The sequence below is a fragment of the Rutidosis leptorrhynchoides genome, chromosome 1, assembly GCF_046630445.1.
Source record: "Rutidosis leptorrhynchoides isolate AG116_Rl617_1_P2 chromosome 1, CSIRO_AGI_Rlap_v1, whole genome shotgun sequence".
NCBI lineage: Eukaryota > Viridiplantae > Streptophyta > Magnoliopsida > Asterales > Asteraceae > Rutidosis > Rutidosis leptorrhynchoides.
The window spans coordinates 639039332-639063160 of NC_092333.1; the positions used below are offsets into that span (position 1 = coordinate 639039332).

The 23829-nt window shown below is 32.5% G+C and overlaps 1 protein-coding gene across 1 annotated transcript; it reads left to right on the forward strand.

Annotated features, from left to right (window-relative positions):
- Positions 1-17235: 17235 nt before the first annotated feature.
- LOC139849213 (uncharacterized) lies at positions 17236-23086 on the forward strand. The gene is made up of 9 exons (XM_071838875.1): positions 17236-17331; positions 19231-19247; positions 19408-19489; positions 19699-19766; positions 19877-19974; positions 21584-21720; positions 21826-21893; positions 22215-22278; positions 22773-23086. The coding sequence occupies exons 1-9, from the start codon at positions 17236-17238 to the stop codon at positions 22788-22790; spliced, it is 648 nt and encodes a 215-aa protein (XP_071694976.1). The 3' UTR covers positions 22791-23086.
- Positions 23087-23829: the final 743 nt, after the last annotated feature.

A 23829-nucleotide genomic window follows, 5' to 3' on the forward strand; every position in this document is an offset into this window, starting at 1 on the left:
AGAAACTCAACATGACTTACTGTAATATAATCACGTTGATCAAGTGTCATTACATTATACTAACTCATGCTTCAGTTCCCAACATTACTTCAAAACATCCATTTTTTTCGAATTTTTTTTTTTTAGATTTTAGAAATTAAAATAGTTTCTTTTATGATGTAACACAGATAGCGCGAAGAGGTAATGATTTCAGATAAGAATGGTTTAAAAAAATATCTTCAGAAATATGGAGGATATTTATAATGGGAGATACGATGATATCTTTAGAATATTTAAGATAAGATGATGATGAAGAATATTGTCCGCAAAGGTTTTAGTGTAAGGAGCAAGGTATTCTTTAATGATTTCAGCAGACTCTGAATCATTTGGATTCTTTGAAGGTAGATTTAGTCTTTGTGATTTGTCCACAGCCTCCTTCATGGTCTGCTCAATCCGTTTTTCAATTCCAAACCTTCTCTTTTTCTCTGCTTTACCACCATACTATTCTTTATCATCAAACTTTTGACTGTTAAGGTCGTTTACAGTTTTTGCTGCTTCATCAACATTTTTCCAAAATTCGGAGAACTAGTTTCGTAGTTTGGGGTGTTTTTCAGAAACTTCACATTCGAAGTATGTAAGTCCAGGAGGTAGACGTTATATGTACATATAACTGTTGGCGTAGACGTGCTACAAGATTTCAAGATACTGATTGCTAATTCCCGATAGTTGGTATGGCAATTGTCGTTACAAGATGTGGATGAGTACATGATACGGTTTCAATGAGTATAAAGATTTTTCGGAAGGTCAAAGATCAATGAAGTTGTTGGTAAATTTACTGCTAATGTGGTGAAACATGAAAGGTTCCCTGATAACAAAAACGTATATGCCAAAGTTACAAGTCTGAAAGGTCGTCGTTGACTGATTGAACGATTGATAATACTGGATACTTTGAAAAGGAATTGCAAGGTTATTTTCGGTAAAAACAATGCTAAAGGATTTATCACAGATACGTGTTAAAGTTTTACTTAGGTTTCGAGAGCTTTCCAGATGTATGATTATAAGTACAAATCTTTCTTCTCGTAGATATCGTGTAGTTGGTTTGTCTTCCCGTTTGTTCATTAGTTGAAGTGTTTCCAAGAATTTCGATGGGTTTGAACGCAAAATGTAATCATATGATGTTCTAGTACTGTTCTGAATTCAAAGCATGGTTTTCGAAGCATGGTTTTGAAAGATGTAGGAATCTAAGAGTGATGTTTTTCGTTTAATCTTGACTTGGATTCTGATCTATCGAAATCAGAATATGAAATTGAATGAAAATGGTTATTCTGCGATGAACAGATACGTATATCTATAGGTTTGAGCAGTATAGTTAATGATTGTTGAATCAAAATTGTATAGTGTAACATATTAAAGTGGAATTTATATATTTCTAGGGTATTACCTACCCGTTAAAATATTCTCATCATTAACAGTTTGTACAAAAGGATTTTCAATTACAATCTTTATGAAAATATATGTATGTATATTTCCTTCAGATGTAATATAAATTTAATGAGTTATTAAACTCATTTGATTTTCGGTTGGAACTAGAAACGAATAATCTCTTCTATATTAAAGATTACATAATCGTCGCAGGATATTTCTCCAATGAAGTTATGAATCAATACTTCATCGTTTATGGTTATTAGTATTCTTCGGTGCCTACGGTGCATATGAGGTTGATACTCGTGGAACAGATTGTGAGGTTGAGGTTTCCGGTGCGGATGTTGTTGTTGGTGGTAATGGTACTGTTGTTGGTTGTGCTGCTGGTACTGGTGGTGCTACCGGTGCTGCCTGTGATGCCTGCAAATTGTGCATCATATTCTCCAAAGCCACAACTCGAGCGCGAAGCTCGTTAACTTCTTCTATTATTCCAGGATGATTGGCGGTTGGTACGAGAGGATGAATAAAGTTTAAAATTCTGGTTATCATATAATCCTTGCGAGATATCCTGGAAATTAGGGTAAAGATAGTGTTTCGAACGGGTTCGCCGGTAAGTGCCTCAGGTTCCTCACCAAGAGGTGAATTCGGTTGGTGAAAAGGATCGCCTTCCTCTTGTCTCCATTGATTAAGTTGATTACGAACCCATCCCCAATTCATCCAGAATTGGTGATGACTGATTGGTTGATTCATTCCGGTTACACTACTTTCGGAACTCAGGTGGAAATTCATATCGGAATCCGAAGAACTCGAATTACTTGTAGAATTCATCTTATACGGTTAGATAAAGAATTTTCGATGTGAAATGATTTTCGGATATCGGATGATATTCTAATTACATAGAATACCTTTATATAGTACAAAGGATCCGTAAATTATGGAGAAACTTTCGGAAACTGTCAAGTAAAGGTAACAGTAACAGATACGCTAAGATATTCATTTTGTCTATACACTAGTCATGCAATCCATGCAATAAGGTGTGTCTAGACTACAAATGATAAGCAGGTAATTTTCCACACAAGGAATGATTAGCAGGTAATTTCTAACAAAAAAAATTATAAGCAACAACTTTTATCATGCAGACATGGTCGAAGTCCAGACTCACTAATGTATCCTAACAATAACCGGTTAGACACACTAATGCAAATTCTGGTTCGCTAAGACCAACGCTCTGATACCAACTGAAATGTCCCGTTCTTATTGATTAAAAACGTTCCATATTAATTGATTTCGTTGCGAGGTTTTGACCTCTATATGAGACGTTTTTCAAAGACTGCATTCATTTTAAAACAAACCATAACCTTTATTTCATCAATAAAGGTTTAAAAAGCTTTACGTAGATTATCAAATAATGATAATCTAAAATATCCTATTTACACACGACCATTACATAATGGTTTACAATACAAATATGTTACAACAAAATAAGTTTCTTGAATGCAGTTTTTACACAATATCATACAAGCATGGACTCCAAATCTCGTCCTTATTTAAGTATGCGACAGCGGAAGCTCTTAATAATCACCTGAGAATAAACATGCTTAAAACGTCAACAAAAATGTTGGTGAGTTATAGGTTTAACCTATATATATCAAATCATAATAATAGACCACAAGATTTCATATTTCAATACACATCCCATACACAGAGATAAAAATCATTCATATGGTGAACACCTGGTAACCGACATTAACAAGATGCATATATAAGAATATCCCCATCATTCCGGGACACCCTTCGGATATGATATAAATTTCGAAGTACTAAAGCATCCAGTACTTTGGATGGGGTTTGTTAGGCCCAATAGATCTATCTTTAGGATTCGCGTCAATTAGGGTGTCTGTTCCCTAATTCATAGATTACCAGACTTAATAAAAAGGGGCATATTCGATTTCGATAATTCAACCATAGAATGTAGTTTCACGTACTTGTGTCTATTTTGTAAATCATTTATAAAACCTGCATGTATTCTCATCCCAAAAATATTAGATTTTAAAAGTGGGACTATAACTCACTTTCACAGATTTTTACTTCGTCGGGAAGTAAGACTTGGCCACTGGTTGATTCACGAACCTATAACAATATATACATATATATCAAAGTATGTTCAAAATATATTTACAACACTTTTAATATATTTTGATGTTTTAAGTTTATTAAGTCAGCTGTCCTCGTTAGTAACCTACAACTAGTTGTCCACAGTTAGATGTACAGAAATAAATCGATAAATATTATCTTGAATCAATCCACGACCCAGTGTATACGTATCTCAGTATTGATCACAACTCAAACTATATATATTTTGGAATCAACCTCAACCCTGTATAGCTAACTCCAACATTCACATATAGAGTGTCTATGGTTGTTCCGAAATATATATAGATGTGTCGACATGATAGGTCGAAACATTGTATACGTGTCTATGGTATCTCAAGATTACATAATATACAATACAAGTTGATTAAGTTATGATTGGAATAGATTTGTTACCAATTTTCACGTAGCTAAAATGAGAAAAATTATCCAATCTTGTTTTACCCATAACTTCTTCATTTTAAATCCGTTTTGAGTGAATCAAATTGCTATGGTTTCATATTGAACTCTATTTTATGAATCTAAACAGAAAAAGTATAGGTTTATAGTCGGAAAAATAAGTTACAAGTCGTTTTTGTAAAGGTAGTCATTTCAGTCGAAAGAACGACGTCTAGATGACCATTTTAGAAAACATACTTTCACTTTGAGTTTAACCATAATTTCTGGATATAGTTTCATGTTCATAATAAAAATCATTTTCTCAGAATAACAACTTTTAAATCAAAGTTTATCATAGTTTTTAATTAACTAACCCAAAACAGCCCGCGGTGTTACTACGACGGCGTAAATCCGGTTTTACGGTGTTTTTCGTGTTTCCAAATTTTAAATCATTAAGTTAGAATATCATATAGATATAGAACATGTGTTTAGTTGATTTTAAAAGTCAAGTTAGAAGGATTAACTTTTATTTGCGAACAAGTTTAGAATTAACTAAACTATGTTCTAGTGATTACAAGTTTAAACCTTCGAATAAGATAGCTTTATATGTATGAATCGAATGATGTTATGAACATCATTACTACCTTAAGTTCCTTGGATAAACCTACTGGAAAAGAGAAAAATGGATCTAGCTTCAATGGATCCTTGGATGGCTCGAAGTTCTTGAAGCAGAATCATGACACGAAAACAAGTTCAAGTAAGATCATCACTTGAAATAAGATTGTTATAATTATAGAAATTGAACCAAAGTTTGAATATGATTATTACCTTGTATTAGAATGATAACCTACTGTAAGGAACAAAGATTTTTTGAGGTTGGATGATCACCTTACAAGATTGGAAGTGAGCTAGCAAACTTGAAAGTATTCTTGATTTTATGAAACTAGAACTTGTAAAATATATGAAGAACACTTAGAACTTGAAGATAGAACTTGAGAGAGATCAATTAGATGAAGAAAATTGAAGAATGAAAGTGTTTGTAGGTGTTTTTGGTCGTTGGTGTATGGATTAGATATAAAGGATATGTAATTTTGTTTTCATGTAAATAAGTCATGAATGATTACTCATATTTTTGTAATTTTATGAGATATTTCATGCTAGTTGCCAAATGATGGTTCCCACATGTGTTAGGTGACTCACATGGGCTGCTAAGAGCTGATCATTGGAGTGTATATACCAATAGTACATACATCTAAAAGTTGTGTATTGTTCGAGTACGAATACGGGTGCATACGAGTAGAATTGTTGATGAAACTGAACGAGGATGTAATTGTAAGCATTTTTGTTAAGTAGAAGTATTTTGATAAGTGTCTTGAAGTCTTTCAAAAGTGTATGAATACATATTAAAACACTACATGTATATACATTTTAACTGAGTCGTTAAGTCATCGTTAGTCGTTACATGTAAATGTTGTTTTGAAACCTTTAGGTTAACGATCTTGTTGAATGTTGTTAACCCATTGTTTATTATAACAAATGAGATATTAAATTGTTATATTATCATGATATTATGATGTACGAATATCTCTTAATATGATATATATACATTAAATGTAGTTACAACGATTATTCTGAAACACCCCAGCTTAACATGACCACAATATTGTCCGCTTTGCCCGTAGGCGCACGGCTTTTTCTTGGCGACCACACACGAGAAGCACTTTCCCAGGAGGTCACTCATCCTGGTAGTGCTCTCGCCCGAGCACGCTTAACTGCAGCGTACTCATACATCTGCTCTGCCTGTGGTCCCAAAACGCGTTGTGTCATTTAAGCGTGAGTATTACCTTATAATCCCATGATCACTCATGTCTGTGGGCGATGTGGGATTTGCCTAGGGTGTTACATTCACCCCCCCTTAGGGACTCATCGTCCTCGATGAGGTTTGCCCCACCACCCCCACCGGCACATGAGTGGCTCTGATACCATTCTGTAACACCCCAGGTAAAACGTTCCCCGTAGCATGATATTGTCCGCTTTGCAGAGATAGGGACGTACCCTTGTCTCCCCCATAGGTTGCGCACGGATTTTTCTTGGCGACCAAACACGAGAAGCACTTTCCCAGGAGGTCACCCATCCTGGTAGTGCTCTCGCCTGAGCACGCTTAACTGCAGAGTTCTCATGGGATCTGCTGCGCTTGTGGTCCCAAAACGCGTCATGCTAGGAAAGGTCTCCACACCCTTATAAGGCATGCTTCGTTCCCCTCTCCAACCGATGTTGCGTATCTGTTACTGTTACCTTTACTTGACAGTTTCCGAAAGTTTCTCCATAATTTACGGATCCTTTGTACTATATAAAGGTATTCTATGTAATTAGAATATCATCCGATATCCGAAAATCATTTCACATCGAAAATTCTTTATCTAACCGTATAAGATGAATTCTACAAGTAATTCGAGTTCTTCGGATTCCGATATGAGTTTCCACCTGAGTTCCGAAAGCAGTGTAACCGGAATGAATCAACCAATCAGTCACCACCAATTCTGGATGAATTGGGGATGGGTTCGTAATCAACTTAATCGATGGAGACAAGAGGAAGGCGATCCTTTTCACCAACCGAATTCACCTCTTGGTGAGGAACCTGAGGCACTTACCGGCGAACCCGTTCGAAACACTATCTTTACCCTAATTTCCAGGATATCTCGCAAGGATTATATGATAACCAGAATTTTAAACTTTATTCATCCTCTCGTACCAACCGCCAATCATCCTGGAATAATAGAAGAAGTTAACGAGCTTCGCGCTCGAGTTGTGGCTTTGGAGAATATGATGCACAATTTGCAGGCATCACAGGCAGCACCGGTAGCACCACCAGTACCAGCAGCACAACCAACAACAGTACCATTACCACCAACAACAACATCCGCACCGGAAACCTCAACCTCACAATCTGTTCCACGAGTATCAACCTCATATGCACCGTAGGCACCGAAGAATACTAATAACCATAAACGATGAAGTATTGATTCATAACTTCATTGGAGAAATATCCTGCGACGATTATGTAATCTTTAATATAGAAGAGATTATTCGTTTCTAGTTCCAACCGAAAATCAAATGAGTTTAATAACTCATTAAATTTATATTACATCTGAAGGAAATATACATACATATATTTTCATAAAGATTGTAATTGAAAATCCTTTTGTACAAACTGTTAATGATGAGAATATTTTAACGGGTAGGTAATACCCTAGAAATATATAAATTCCACTTTAATATGTTACACTATACAATTTTGATTCAACAATCATTAACTATACTGCTCAAACCTATAGATATACGTATCTGTTCATCGCAGAATAACCATTTTCATTCAATTTCATATTCTGATTTCGATAGATCAGAATCCAAGTCAAGATTAAACGAAAAACATCACTCTTAGATTCCTACATCTTTCAAAACCATGCTTCGAAAACCATGCTTTGAATTCAGAACAGTACTAGAACATCATATGATTACATTTTGCGTTCAAACCCATCGAAATTCTTGGAAACACTTCAACTAATGAACAAACGAGAAGACAAACCAACTACACGATATCTACGAGAAGAAAGATTTGTACTTATAATCATACATCTGGAAAGCTCTCGAAACCTAAGTAAAACTTTAACACGTATCTGTGATAAATCCTTTAGCATTGTTTTTACCGAAAATAACCTTGCAATTCCTTTTCAAAGTATCCAGTATTATCAATCGTTCAATCAGTCAACGACGACCTTTCAGACTTGTAACTTTGGCATATACGTTTTTGTTATCAGGGAACCTTTCATGTTTCACCACATTAGCAGTAAATTTACCAACAACTTCATTGATCTTTGACCTTCCGAAAAATCTTTATACTCATTGAAACCGTATCATGTACTCATCCACATCTTGTAACGGCAATTGCCATACCAACTATCGGGAATTAGCAATCAGTATCTTGAAATCTTGTAGCACGTCTACGCCAACAGTTATATGTACATATAACGTCTACCTCCTGGACTTACATACTTCGAATGTGAAGTTTCTGAAAAACACCCCAAACTACGAAACTAGTTCTCCGAATTTTGGAAAAATGTTGATGAAGCAGCAAAAACTGTAAACGACCTTAACAGTCAAAAGTTTGATGATAAAGAATAGTATGGTGGTAAAGCAGAGAAAAAGAGAAGGTTTGGAATTGAAAAACGGATTGAGCAGACCATGAAGGAGGCTGTGGACAAATCACAAAGACTAAATCTACCTTCAAAGAATCCAAATGATTCAGAGTCTGCTGAAATCATTAAAGAATACCTTGCTCCTTACACTAAAACCTTTGCGGACAATATTCTTCATCATCATCTTATCTTAAATATTCTAAAGATATCATCGTATCTCCCATTATAAATATCCTCCATATTTCTGAAGATATTTTTTTAAACCATTCTTATCTGAAATCATTACCTCTTCGCGCTATCTGTGTTACATCATAAAAGAAACTATTTTAATTTCTAAAATCTAAAAAAAAAAAATTCGAAAAAAATGGATGTTTTGAAGTAATGTTGGGAACTGAAGCATGAGTTAGTATAATGTAATGACACTTGATCAACGTGATTATATTACAGTAAGTCATGTTGAGTTTCTAATGGAACGTGACAAAGGTTCACAGATCACACCCTCATCATAAACCATGTTACATAACTCTTTTATTCTATTTAACCTCTAAACATATCAAGAAAATATTTTCTTGATGATTTGGTCTTTTCCGGATATTCTGGTAATTTGACAAGTCAGATTGTGCCATTACCGTTTCTTTCTTAGAACATTAATTATGTTTATTCTGAAATTCATACCTACGAATTCTGGACCATTATTCGCTTGACTTAAGGCCGGGAAGAGAAAACGAAAGCATGAAGCTCCGAAATATAATGGAGAACATAAAGCCCGATAACAACCCCAAAATTACAAACCGTGTATATCAATGCGTATAGCAATATAAAGACACGGGAGAATGAAAAACACTATAACCCCAAGGTAATAGTAGAAGAAAATAACTTCCTCTGGTGGCAGATGAAAAAGAAGAATGAAGGATACGATAGCCAGGAAAATATCAAGAATCAGAACTGGATTAAGCATTTTCACAATCTATTGGGATGTATGAAATAAGAAAGAAGATTATAGGAGTGTTGAAAATAAATGAAACGAAAGAGGTCAATTTATAGCAAAATATCGGACGCAGCAATAGAGGCAGATTACGCATTTAATCAAAGAAAATCTTAATTTCCGCAAATTCTGAAAAATCAAATCTTATTTAAATTATGAAGATTTTCTATTCCTTAAAATCCGGAAATCAATCGTTACTACATTAAGAGATAAGACGCATCTTTATTCTCCATTTCACTTTATTACGATAACTTCTCTCATACGCTTCGAGTAATTGGATTATTTTATCTATATTATTCAAACATAGATAAAACTCTATTATCAACCCATATTCGTCATTAAAACATTTTTATTGTTAGCCATGACGACCTCACTCAAATTTCGGGACGAAATTTCTTTAACGGGTAGGTACTGTGATGACCCGAAAATCTCGACTAAATTTAAACTTAATCTTTGTATGATTAACATTTCCGACACGATAAGCAAAGTCTGTAAAACTGAATCTCAAAATTTTTGAATTACTTTTATATATTTAAATACCCTTCGGTTGTTTTCGACGATTCGCGAACAATTATATGTAAATAGATACATATATACTATAACATGAAAAGGTAACAATGTATTAATTGTTTGATACCGTACATTAAACTTATTGGTTTAAATATCTATTTGAATGTATATGATAAGTTGAAATATTTATTATTAAAATTTATTTATAAATAACTTCCAATGTGTATTTAAAAACTGATTTATGTATATTAAAAAGATATATACATATATATAATAAACGATAGTAACATTCGTTTATTGATTCAATTGATATTTAGATAAGTTAACTAAAGCGTTTAAGATGAACCAGTTAAACACTAATTTACTGTAGCAAAGTCAATCTATACGTAGCAAAGTTAGTGTTTAACTGGTTCATCTTAAACGCTTTAGTTAACTTATCTAAATATCAATTGAATCAATAAACGAATGTTACTATCGTTTATTATATATATGTATATATCTTTTTAATATACATAAATCAGTTTTTAAATAAACATTGGAAGTTATTTATAAATAAATTTTAATAATAAATATTTCAACTTATCATATACATTCAAATAGATATTTAAACCAATAAGTTTAATGTACGGTATCAAACAATTAATACATTGTTACCTTTTCATGTTATAGTATATATGTATCTATTTACATATAATTGTTCGCGAATCGTCGAAAACAACCGAAGGGTATTTAAATATATAAAAGTAATTCAAAAATTTTGAGATTCAGTTTTACAGACTTTGCTTATCGTGTCGGAAATGTTAATCATACAAAGATTAAGTTTAAATTTAGTCGAGATTTTCGGGTCATCACACCATAACAGTCCATCAGTCATAAATATAAAGTGCGAGTGTCCTCGTCAAATTATCCTTATACCCGAAGTCAAATATTCCAACTAATTGGGGACTTAAACTGTAACAAGATTTTAATACTTTGTTTAATAATTACACCAGGTTATCGACTGCGTGTAACCCAAGGTTTTAATACTTTGTTATCAATTATGCCAAGTGTCCTTGTACATAATTTCACCCCTGTTTTAATAATTCCATAGACTATTAATCCATTCCCGTGTCCGGTTAAATGAACGATTGTTCATACATATAAATATCCCGCCCGTCATGTCCGATTGAGTGTATATGGTTATTTATAGGTACGTCCAATTATAAATCTTTATATTAAAATTAACAAACTATCATTTAGTTAAACAAATATAAAGCCCATTAATAGCCCATAGTCTAATTTCCATAAGTGTCGTTCTTTTGTCCAAACCCAATTATGGTACAAAGCCCAATTACCCAAATTTAATATTTAGTCAAACATCACGATTACTTCGGCATTAAATAAGCATAATAATAATTTAGCTACGAGACATTAATGAAAATAACATAAACATAACTTACAGTGATTAAAAATAGCGTAGCGTTACACGGACAGAATTTCGACTTACACCCTTACAATATTCGCTAACATACCCTTATTATTAGAAATTAAAATTAAAATTAAACACCATACCCTTATCATATACGCCTCGTGTCCGTGTACCGCTATGCTATTAATACCCACTGTAAGTTATGTTTATGTTATTTTCATTAATGTCTCGTAGCTAAATTATTATTATGCTTATTTAATGCCGAATTAATCGTGATGTTTGACTAAATATTAAATTTGGGTAATTGGGCTTTGTACCATAATTGGGGTTTGGACAAAAGAACGACACTTGTGGAAATTAGACTATGGGCTATTAATGGGCTTTATATTTGTTTAACTAAATGATAGTTTGTTAATTTTAATATAAAGATTTATAATTGGACGTACCTATAAATAACCATATACACTCAATCGGACACGATGGGCGGGATATTTATATGTATGAATAATCGTTCATTTAACCGGACACGGGAATGGATTAATAGTCTATGAAATTATTAAAACAGGGGTGAAATTATGTACAAGGACACTTGGCATAATTGATAACAAAGTATTAAAACCTTGGGTTACACGCAGTCGATAACCTGGTGTAATTATTAAACAAAGTATTAAAATCTTGTTACAGTTTAAGTCCCCAATTAGTTGGAATATTTGACTTCGGGTATAAGGATAATTTGACGAGGACACTCGCACTTTATATTTATGACTGATGGACTGTTATGGACAAAAACCAGACGGACATATTAAATAATCCAGGACAAAGGACAATTAACCCATGTGCATAAAACTAAAATCAACACGTCAAACATCATGATTACGGAAGTTTAAATAAGCATAATTCCTTTATTTTCATATTTAATTGCACTTTTAATTATCGCACTTTTATTTATTATCATTGTATTTAATTGCACTTTTAATTATCGTACTCTTTAATTATCGCAAGTTTATATTATCGCACTTTTATTTATTGCAATTTCATTATCATTATTTACTTTACGCTTTAAATTAAGTCTTTTATTTATTTAATATTTTACATTAGGTTTTAACTGCGACTGAAGTTTTAAAAATCGATAAACCGGTCATTAAACGGTAAAAATCCCCTTTTATAATAATAATATTACTTATATATATTTGTATTTTTATAAATTAAAACTAATATAGCGTTAAGCTTTGTTTAAAAGATTCCCTGTGGAACGAACCGGACTTACTAAAAACTACACTACTATACGATTAGGTACACTGCCTATAAGTGTTGTAGCAAGGTTTAGGTATATCCATTCTATAAATAAATAAATATCTTGTGTAAAATTGTATCGTATTTAATAGTATTTCCTAGTAAAAATAAAGCTATTTCATATACACCTCGCATAACATCAGTAATAGTCTAATGGCATATCACATATGATAAACCTTGTCAATGAATTATAAGTTTTCAAAATTGATATAACTAGTTGTGGAGTCCTCGCTTCGCGCCGGGGGCTCCGTTTCGAATGCGAGTAAAAAAAAAGTCTTGATCTATTTTGTAAAAAAGAATTTTTTCCGACATCTAACATTGAAGGGTTGTTCCTTTTGTGAAAGTTGCTTCTTTTAGTGTTCCTTTTTTTTTTAAGTTATTTGATCTATTTTGTAAAAAAGAATGTTTTTTGACATCTTTTGGTAGCATTGAAGAGTTGTTCCTTTTATGAAAGTTGCCTCTTTTATCGTTGAGGGGAAAAAAAAGTAGTTGATTTTTTTGTAAAAAAGATTTTTTTCGACATCTTTTGGTAACATTGAAAGGTTGGTTCTTTACGAAAGTTGCTTCTTTTATCGTTGGAGACAAAAAAAAAAGGTAGAATGACGAAAATAGCCCTGTTACTATTGATGAATAGTGCTACAGGGTTTTGTCTTTTAAATAGTATAGTAATATGTAATTCATATTTATGTATAAATGGAAAGAAATGAGTTTAATAAATGAATTTTAAATTATAAACGAAAATTTTGAGCACTTTTAATCGTTGTTATCTTGTGCTTTAAGGGCATAAGTTATTCAAAAATACATCTCTTCACCTAATAACATTTAGGAGTCCGTTAAGTTCCAATCATGTGAGTCTCACATGCTTATTAAGTTCTAATCATGTGAGTCTATATCTATACTATCAAATCATCACATGAGTTTGACATCGAACAATCACCGTCTCTGATCAAATCATCACCGGGAACTACCTTGAAATCAGCGATTGTATGGCGCACTTAAACGATCATGACCTTATTTTTGAAAAAAAAAATAAGAGAATACAAAAAACTCAAATACCTTCAAAAGATTTTTTATTGAAATTTTACTTAAATGTTTGTGTGTTTTATATAAAATGCTTGAATTTATAATGGTTAGCTCTTTAATTTTTGATCAAAAATTTTACCAACAAATCACAAAGTTGGTCATGAATTTTTTTGTGCTACCAGTGACCAAATGTTTTAATTTCGCCATTGTCTATAACATTGTGTGTAGTGGTATGAAAATAAATAATATAGTTCTTAATTCTTTCATATTGTTAACAGGACACACATGTATCGCTAACCTTGTAATCATTGCTATGTATCAAACTTTACTCAAACAAAAAGTCATGATCCACGATGTTTACACGATGATAGGTTAATTTTAGTGGATGTAATCCCATGATCTTGCTTTGTCTTTAAACCAGCAACACTTCTACATTGTTTCAACAGAAACGTAATGTATGAACAATGTATATGTTTTTTAAATTATTGCAATAGAAGTAAAAGATAAAGTTCAAAAATCATGTAAAATTATTTAAAAAGTAAAAGATTATGAAACAAAACTACATAGAAATCTATCTTTTCAATGTTCCATCACATTTGTATTGTTTAACGAATAAATAAACAATATACAACAATAAGTAATAGTCGATGATCAAGCGTATACAGAGTGATTTTGGTTAGAACATAGCTTAGTCCTCGCAGTTGTGACCCCCGAATTGAACTTTCATAATCGCGCGATAATTTAGTCTTCGCAGTCGTCCTGTATCATTCCCATCTTACTCCATATATACCAGAGTGATTTTGTTAGGGTTTGTTACTTGTTTCGTGTCGATGATCATTACTAGATTGGCTGTGGATGCCACTTAAACACTCATAATTGATAAGTGCTCCCCCATCGTTTTTTATTATTACCGGGAAGGTTTGTCTACGGAGGTAGTACGTTGTCCGTGCAGTTGTTCAATACAAGAATGAATTTGAGTGCACATGACCTTTAAAGCTAGAATACCGGAAAATTTGTTAGTATAAAAACTAGCTTATTTATCCTTTTTAACCGATAAATTGTTTTCATAAGGTCTTGTGTTCCCTAAGATCAAATTTTTCGGAATCGCACTAAGTTTCACTCGTTTGAAGCTTTTTGGTAGTTCGTGGAATTGATGGTAACACTTCTAGTTTTACAACTAGTGCGTAGCTTGTAATTTATACCTAGCTCTTTTGTATGTGTTATATTTGGTGATTGTTCGGGCTCATTGATGATTTATACACTTGAAGAACTTGAAGACTTGAACCTTGAAATTCTATATCAAAGATCACACATTTTGGTTATGTTTGTTCGTGATGCTAATGATGGTGTATCTTGTTTCTATTTATTACATAAGACAAGTTCCAGGTATGTGTTCCTGCATTGTTTATATTTGAAGATAGACTTACTTGAGGACAAAATAGGTTCAAGTGTGGTGGAATTTGATATTGCTCGGTTTACACTATATTATCTCGCAATTTCGGGTTCTATCTCGGTTAGTTTATGACTTATGATGAAGATAAAATGATAAGTTTAGTGGAAGATTACGCCTTTTATGTCAAGGTGGTGTTTTGGCTGATAGTTGGTTATTTATGGTGGTTTTCGAGTGTTTCGGAGCTGAAATACCGGTTATAAAGTTTCAGGTTTGAACTGGGGTTAACCCCAAAAGATAAAGTGAGTTTTTGAGCTTAAATTGTTGTTTCAGGTCTCGTTATCGCGAGGTTTTGGTCCGCGTTCACAAGAATGAAGTCGAAGGCAAGTTCGAGAACCGAAGAACTGAAAAACGAATGCGAACCCACAATTCTGCAGGCTCGCGATCGCGAGGTGTAAGCCTTACAAAATTTCATGATCGCAAGGTTTACATGGGTAGGATCAGCTATTTAAGCAAATTGTCGAGCAGTTTTTGAGGATATATACGAATTTTGACGTAACTAGAGCTAGGATTGGGCGATTTTGGTCATTCAAAAGCCATTATTCAAATCTAAGGAGCTTTTCATCTAGGATTGAAGATTCGATCATCTATTAAGATTGATACTCTAGTTTTCATCAATTTTTGTGAGATTATTATGGATTCTTTTGTGTTTATGATTTTGATTATTTCTCTCATGATCATGTCTAGCTAAACCTTTAATGTTTGCTTGGTTGTGACACTCTTACGGTTTGGATTGTCTTTTATATGAATTATGATGTTTAATTGATTAAATTATTTTTAGTTCTATCATTGATCCATTGTTATGAATGTTTATTGCTTGAATTCAATTATATGACTTGTTGACTAGTTATTGTGAGATAATTGGTGATAAACAGGTTGTACTTCAACACTTAGGTGATTTAGACAATTGCATGTGAGTTTAATTGTTGATTGAGTGGTAATCTAACTAAATAATCATGATAATTGCACCGAGTGATCTTTGTAATTATGATTTTAAGTGATTTTAATCCAAATAGAATCTTAATAGCTTATCACTTATATAGTTGATCTTTTGAGCATGATTAATGTGAGTTATTCAAGTTTGAGAGATTGAATTATAATTATTGGACATTTAATCAGCTTTAACTGTAAAAGACAATCCATCATAATTGTGAAAGCATCAAAGTGAACATTGCTCTTTATTATATGAATTTTATTTATTTTCTTCATAGTTTAGTTTAATAAAAAACCCCACTTTTACAACTTTATTAGAACAATTTTGTGTCTTTTAAATTATAAACAACTGTTCTCTGAGGAACGAATCCGTACTTTCCAAATCTTTACTGCATTGATTGGGATAGTTGCCTGATTAGTGTGTTAAAACCGTTTAGTTTAGTATTAATAATTTAGATGTAGCTTTACCACATGAAATACATACAATAGGAACCGCGTACAATAGAAATTTGGTGAAAGTTCAATGTATTTTCAAACAGTTTTTCCCTAATATAAGTTCTACATTTTTAGCTACTCTAAGCTCTTATAAGCTTTTAGATAGTGTCATCCAAACACATGATATATTTTATTTTTAACATTGTCTGATAAAATTTGAAAGTTGATTGATTATAAACTTGACAAAATTACATGGGGAGTCCCTGCGGTATGCATTTGTTTCATGGGGAGTTCATTTACTTAACACCACTATCTTTTCTGTTAACTTTCACCATGTGCATAACATGTGAGGGTAATTTGGTATTTTTTCCTCCTTTTACCCCTCTAAGTGTACTGCACCCATTCTTCATTAAATCTTTTACATCTTCAAAACCCTAACTCTAGATTTCAAGAACAGATCCTGTAGCAAATTTGTAATCATCAACTACAGCTTGAAATCAAATGAAACAGAATCCAAATGCAGCAACTAACATTATATGTGAATGAATTTCAACCAAAATTGTAACATACCTCAGATTTAATCGATGAACAGTAGCTTCATATTTGAAGAACTTCAAAATTTAAGTTTAAATTTAACGCGTTTTAGGCACTGATTAAAACATAAAAGTTGTTTCAAATCACTAATAACGCTCGACAATCAGATTCACCTCTTGAAATTCACTGTTTTGTCTCGATTGATTCGTTGAAAAATTATTTCAAACTTTGACTTTAAGATTTAAAGATATGTGGCAGTTCTCAATTTGATGTTAATGTTTCGGTAGCACAAATAAATGTCTAGGAATTCAAATCAACAATCAATTTGACTCGTGAATGACTCAAACAATCTGAGGACCTAAGCAGCTAACAAACTTTAATGAACCTTCAAAATTAGAAAAACTTAATTTAAGCTTGATGATTATGAAGAATGAAGAATAAAACAATGAACATGTATGAGATTCAGTTATAGTAAGGATTTTCTATGATGATTGATGATGAATAGGTGAAGATGAGAAGTTTTTGAAGCTAAGATAAGATGAAGGTGTTGAATGTGACGATGATGATGTTGAATGTTGTTGAAGTGAGAAGATTAGATATGAGATTGTTGCTGATGATCGATGAATATATGAAGGTCAGATGATGATTTTTAGATGTTTGATGAGGATGCTTAGAGATTAAATTTGTGAGAAATTGTTAGTTAGGGTTTGATGTTTATGTGCGTGATTTAGTTCCAGGAGAAAAGAGAAGAAAATAGAAAAGAATGAAGGGATTTTTTTTAAAATGACCATTTTACCCTCATGTGCATGCACTTGATGTAATTTAACAGAAAAGATAACAACACTTACCGAATTGAACCCTCCATAAAACAAGTGCATACCATAGTGATCCTTAATGTCGAAAAAGTTCTTTTGGACCTCGGTTGTAATTTACAATATATATAACAGCCGGCACGAATAAAAGCAATAGGCTAAATGAAGAGTGAACTTTATGAGCTTTACAAATTTACTCAAACTTTTTATTTTTTATAATTCAACCACAACATTTACAATAATTAACTTTATACCTTTTATAAACTTACTACAAATTTCTCACATTTTATAATTTATTCATAAAACTTCTCATTCATTATAAATCGATCACATAATTTTTACTATCTAATAACTATTCATTATTATATTATTATTATTCCTTTACAATAGCTAATTTTATAACTTTTATACACTTACCACAAACTTTTCAAATTTTATAATTCAACTATAAAACTTCTCATTCATTATAAATCGACCACATAATTATTACTATCTAATAACTATTCATTATTAACCCTTTATATACTAAAAATGGTGGGAGCAGAGGCGATTCTATGTTAATGGGTGTGGGGTCAAAGGACTCCACTACTTTGGAAAATTTTTACACTACGTAGTCTTCAAATTGTACAGGACACCACTAAATTTAAGTATAGGACCCATATTTTTAAAAAATCTAAGGTTTTTTAGAGGTAAATAACCACTAAAATATTCTTCAAATATAATTTTATTTGAAATTTTTTTTGGGACCCCATTGAGTTTCCATCCTGGATTCGCCACTGGGTGGGAGATTGTGTCGTATTGGACTCCTCACCTTTTCCAAACGACATTGATCAACAAAGTTACAAAACAGCCCCTTAAACAATATTATACATGTCAACTTTTCAGGGATAAAAACTGTAAAATTATTATCTTATGAAAAAAACTTAAATAAATTCCACCCAGGCCATATCTTCCCGCCTGCCGCGACTTAAATTTATCCGACGTCACCGTTTAAATCAAAATAGTTTTACAAACACAACGCAACTAACTATACGCGAAACAGACGATTTTTAAAAAACACTAAATATTTAGAGCTATCTTTCATGCATATATATATATATATATATATATATATATATATATATATATATATATATATATATATATATATATATATATACACACACACACGTATAATAATCAACCCAAATTAACTAGTACATCATATCGATAGTCCCGTCCCCCTTTTTACGCGATTTTCTCGACGTTAAAAACGCGCATGCCATTGGGTATACTAGGTACTACCCACATGTATCCAAACACACACGTAGAAACACGTTTTTAACTCTGTAAACACGTAACGCTACGTTAAATATGAATATGCAACCTGAAAGGCTCTGCCGCATCGCGCGGGCTGATCCGGATCTAGTTTTATCTATAAACCTTTAACAATCATACCCGATCGAATCATACCCGGTGATACCGGGACCCGAACACAACTTGAAAACCCGTTTAAAACATACTCCGAAGTCCGTACAATTTGATTGTAACAGTGAGCTTCGATTAGCCTCGCTTCGCAACTACGCGGTGGCCTTCCCCTACCTCACTACCTGCTTAAACCCTAAAAACACACAAATATTTACTTCCACCGATTGATATGTTCAAAAAGTGAGTCCTTTTCTTATTCCTTTAAAATCATTAAGCAATCCTTTTATCTTTTTTGTAATTTTTATTATACGTAGGTACGTTCTGATTCTATGTTATACTGTAATTTAACATATTTAATTTCGATTTCAAAATACTGTTCAATATTCTAGGGTTTGGAAATAAGATTGTTAATTTCAATTACAATTTACAATTTGAGATTATAATATAGTTAGATCTTGTGATTCACAAGTGTAATGTAATGTTATTATTAGGTTTACTTTAGAAGATGTATCAGGCCAAAATCAAGTCAAAGCTTCTGTTCAAAGAAGAATTCGACAAAGTATTGCCGATGAGGTTCTACCAGTTATTTCATTTATTTATTTTTGTTTGTAAATACATAAGTTTGTAATATTGCTACACCTAATTCCAGACCCGTTAATGCATGAACTACAAATAAAGGACCAAGATCATATGAGATTTTAAAATGAATTTGGTTATGAGATTATTAGATTTTTTTAAAAAGATGGGTTTACTGATATTGGGAACTTGTATGGTTTTTGCAGTATCCGGGACTAGAACTAGTTTTGGATGATTTGCTTCCGAAAAAGTCTCCTCTCATTGTTGCTAAATGGTCATCCCTTTTACTATGTTTTTTATATGCTTTGTTGTATATTATGTTTTTTTTTTTTTTAACGAGATTCTAACGCTGTTGTTTGGTGTTTTTGTTTTATTGTTTATCAGTCAAAATCATCTGAATCTGGTTGTTGTGAATAACGTGCCACTGTTTTTCAACATACGTGATGGGCCGTATATGCCTACGCTTCGGCTTCTTCACCAGTGTGAGTATATAATAGTTTTGCCGAGTTGTTTTTTTTTGTAATCTTTATGGTTCACACAAAGAAAATAACTTTTAATCAATCAATAATAACAGTGAAATGATAGTTGCAAATGGTATGTATGGTGATGATTTAAAAAGGATTCATGAGGGGGATATTTGACTTTGTTCTGCTAATACCATAAAAGTAGACATCTAAACATTACTTTGTTGCATCTTGCATCGTAGAATTGTAGACATATCTTCGGGAAATTTGAATACGCAATAGGTATCGCAGCACAGTGCAATAGAAAGACACAAAATTAGATTCAGTTACAAAAAACCTGAAATCTCTCACTATAAATTGATAGCTTACATGGAGAGTGGTTGGAGATTGCAACTCCAAGAGGATAAACTTGAAATCTCTCACGATAATCATAGCTGTCAAAAAAGATGAAATCTCTCACTATAAAATTTCCCAGAATAGTGACTTTTGCAACCTTGTATTGGCTGAAAACCTATATCGCTTTTAGAATATGATAGATAGTGAATAGTGATACACACCTTTACCCATATTAACTAATAGTACACTTAAATACAGTAACTTATATCGTTGTTGTTTATCTTGAATATTGTCATGATGTGATTATGCTTGACTTTACTATTGTAATCTCTAAAGCTCTTCCCTATGAGAATATCCATCTTGAGTTGTGATGTTGACGACTATGAATGCGATCCATTAGGTTGTAACCCTCGTTCTGCTATAAATTTTACTCTGTAATAAGTTATGTAGGTCCATGAGGAATAACATCTATTCGTCCTATGCATGGTTGCAATTGCTATATATTAAAAGCTTCCGCATATGGTAAAGCTTCAAGCATACTTTAGTAGGCCAGGAAACTGAAGGAAATTATTGGATTTGGGTGAATAGCATAATTGTTAAGAATTAATATGAAATCGGTGCAACTATGCCTTTCTAATTTCTAAGTAAGACACTGGCCATTTCATTGGACAAATCACAAATGTACACGTCTCGTATCATATTGGAAATTGGAATGACATATTGATGTTAATGATTCTCTTTATATGATCTCCTAACAATTAACAAACCTGCTGACACCACTTTGACGTAGTATATAAATTGGAAGACATCCCCTCTTCGGGAAATAGAAATAGTTAGATATCCACAATTCCACATAAACTAGGAATAGTATCATTTAGCATTTATCGTAAGTATAACTCATATGGTTTATGAAAAATGTTATGAACGCTACGATAAATTAATCCCTTTGTATAGTAATCGGGATTTTGATAGCAGACTGCATGCATGCATGGTCCTACTTCTGCATCATGTTGTACCAAAGTAAAAATTATATATCAGTTGGTAATCGAATGATGTCATTATTTTAGGATTAGTAATATCAAGGTACTAAATGTTTTCATTTTTGTTAAGTGTAATAAGTTTCTAATGCATTAATAAATACACAAACAACGTTTGCAAGGAACTTACTTTTTCATTTGGCTAGCTACCTTATAATATCTATCATCATGAATTATTTCATCAATGTCATTTTGCCTACTGAATCTCTTTTTAACTTAATTTCAATTATTGAAATTATACATTCATTATGTAGATCCAAACATAATGAAGAAACTACAAGTAGACAGGGGCGCAATAAAGTTTGTCCTTGCTGGTGCTAATATTATGTGTCCTGGTCTTACGTCTCCTGGAGGTGTCTTAGATGAGGAAGTGGGTGCTGAAACTCCTGTGGTATGTGAATCCGATGCCGAATTCATGTTGCTCGATCCATTTAAATGTTTAGTTTTAGTTGGTAGCATATGTTAGTTTTAACAGGTTGTTCTGCAACTGTCTCAGGCTATTATGGCTGAAGGGAAACAACATGCTCTTGCTATTGGCTTTACAAAAATGTCTGCAAAAGATATGTAAGTATATGATTTTCTTTCTCAAATGGCATGTCATCATGACATCATCCATTTTTGTGTAGGTCTAAGGAACAAGAAATAGGCATTAGGCAAACTGCTTTGTTGTTTTTGCACAATAAAAATCTATCTAACTAGTAAAATTGGAGTTATAAGAAAAAAAACCAGACTTTGGAAAGATGTTTAGGATTGTTTTTATTTTAAATTATAAATAAAAAAATGTTTTAAACTTTCTCCCTTTATATGTTGAAACTTTCCAAAAATACATTTTTAAAACCCTCTCTTTTTTTCCTTTTGTTGTTAATAATCTTCTTATTACTGCAGAAAGGCAATCAACAAGGGCATTGGCGTAGATAATATGCATTACCTTAATGACGGCCTCTGGAAGGTATATGGTCATTTCATGTGGACACTTTCATCTATGAGATTGTATGCAAATAGGAATTAGCGGTGGCAGATTTGAACCTTTACCCCATAAATTTTGGTTGATAGGTCATATTGGGAAACTTAAACGTTTACATATATTATAAACGTGTCAAACGGGTTGGAAGTCACCTAAAGTGTACTCAAAATGTAAGGGATCTCTTAAATTATTTTAAGAGAACAAAATAACGTTAATTTCCTACTATGAGTATCAATTAAACCATAAGTTATTGATAGAGTTTTATGAGGAAAAAGAATATATTCTTCTTGCGTTGGTTGCCTCAACCCAAATCGACACGTTTCAATGTATGGTTATTATGAACAATAATTTGAAATCACACGTTCAAATCCTTCCTCCATCGAATTTTCTGCACTCCGTCTCTTGTTATTTTCCTCATAGATGCATGTTGATACATCTGTGGTTTTGCTGATTTCAGTAATATATGCTTTTTTTGGCAGATGGAACGTCTGGATTGAGCTTTGTGGCGGAGGCTTTGATATGATACAACACATCAAAACAAACTGCATTACTTGTTGCCATATGTCATGTCCTTTTATACCTTCCCCTTTTTAAGTTGTCTTACTCCTTTCATGTAAGTTTTTAGTTGGCCTGAAAGAGCGTTAACAAGACTTTGCCGTACTGTGTTTAGATACAACGTGCATTTGGAGTCCATTCTGGTTTATGTGACATTTTGTCTTACACCTGTTACATGTTACAACTGTAAGCTCTTACAACTCCCTGGTCTTGGGTTTATTATGATTACTCATCTTTTAAAAGCTAGCTGATTTATCTTTTACTTTCTGCTTAGAATGTTACGAGTTTTTTTTTTTATTAATCAGTGTTACGTGTTTTAATGATTATGTTTTCTAAAATGTAGTTTTTCCCTGAAAGAGATAAGTGAACTCAATCTATTGTTAATATCAGAAATTGAGTCGCTTGTGCTGGTTTGGGTTTTAGATTTTTTTTTTTTAAACTTAAATGATCTTCTTGTTGTTTTCATATGGGTATTATTATTATTATTATTATTTATTATAATTTTTTTTTTTTTTTTTTTTTTTTTTTTTTTTTTTTTGCTATTGGCCATATTTATCGCACATAGTTCTTCCTGGAAATCTTCTTGATGACATCAGGAACGTGATTTCGAGGATTTTATCTGTGCGTAGAGCAAACATCTCATCCTTTCTACCTAAGTGACCTTTTTGCATAAGAACAAAAAAGGTCTTGGTCATAAATGTTACTGGATGACAGTGCTCTAAAATTTATTAAGAATATAAATTGTTTGCTTTTCTGGGTGTTATAATTTATGGTTTGTTGGCTGTTGATGACTACTTTCTCTGTTTTAAAGTTTCTTCTAGTAGCATTGAACATGATAACCATTTTGTTACACCTACCCAAATTCATGAACTCACATTAAACTGAGTTGCTAATATTTTTCATCACCAACATATTGCTTGAGTATTGTAGAATGAAAATTGATTTTAAGATATTAGATGCTATTCTATTTCAATTAAGTCT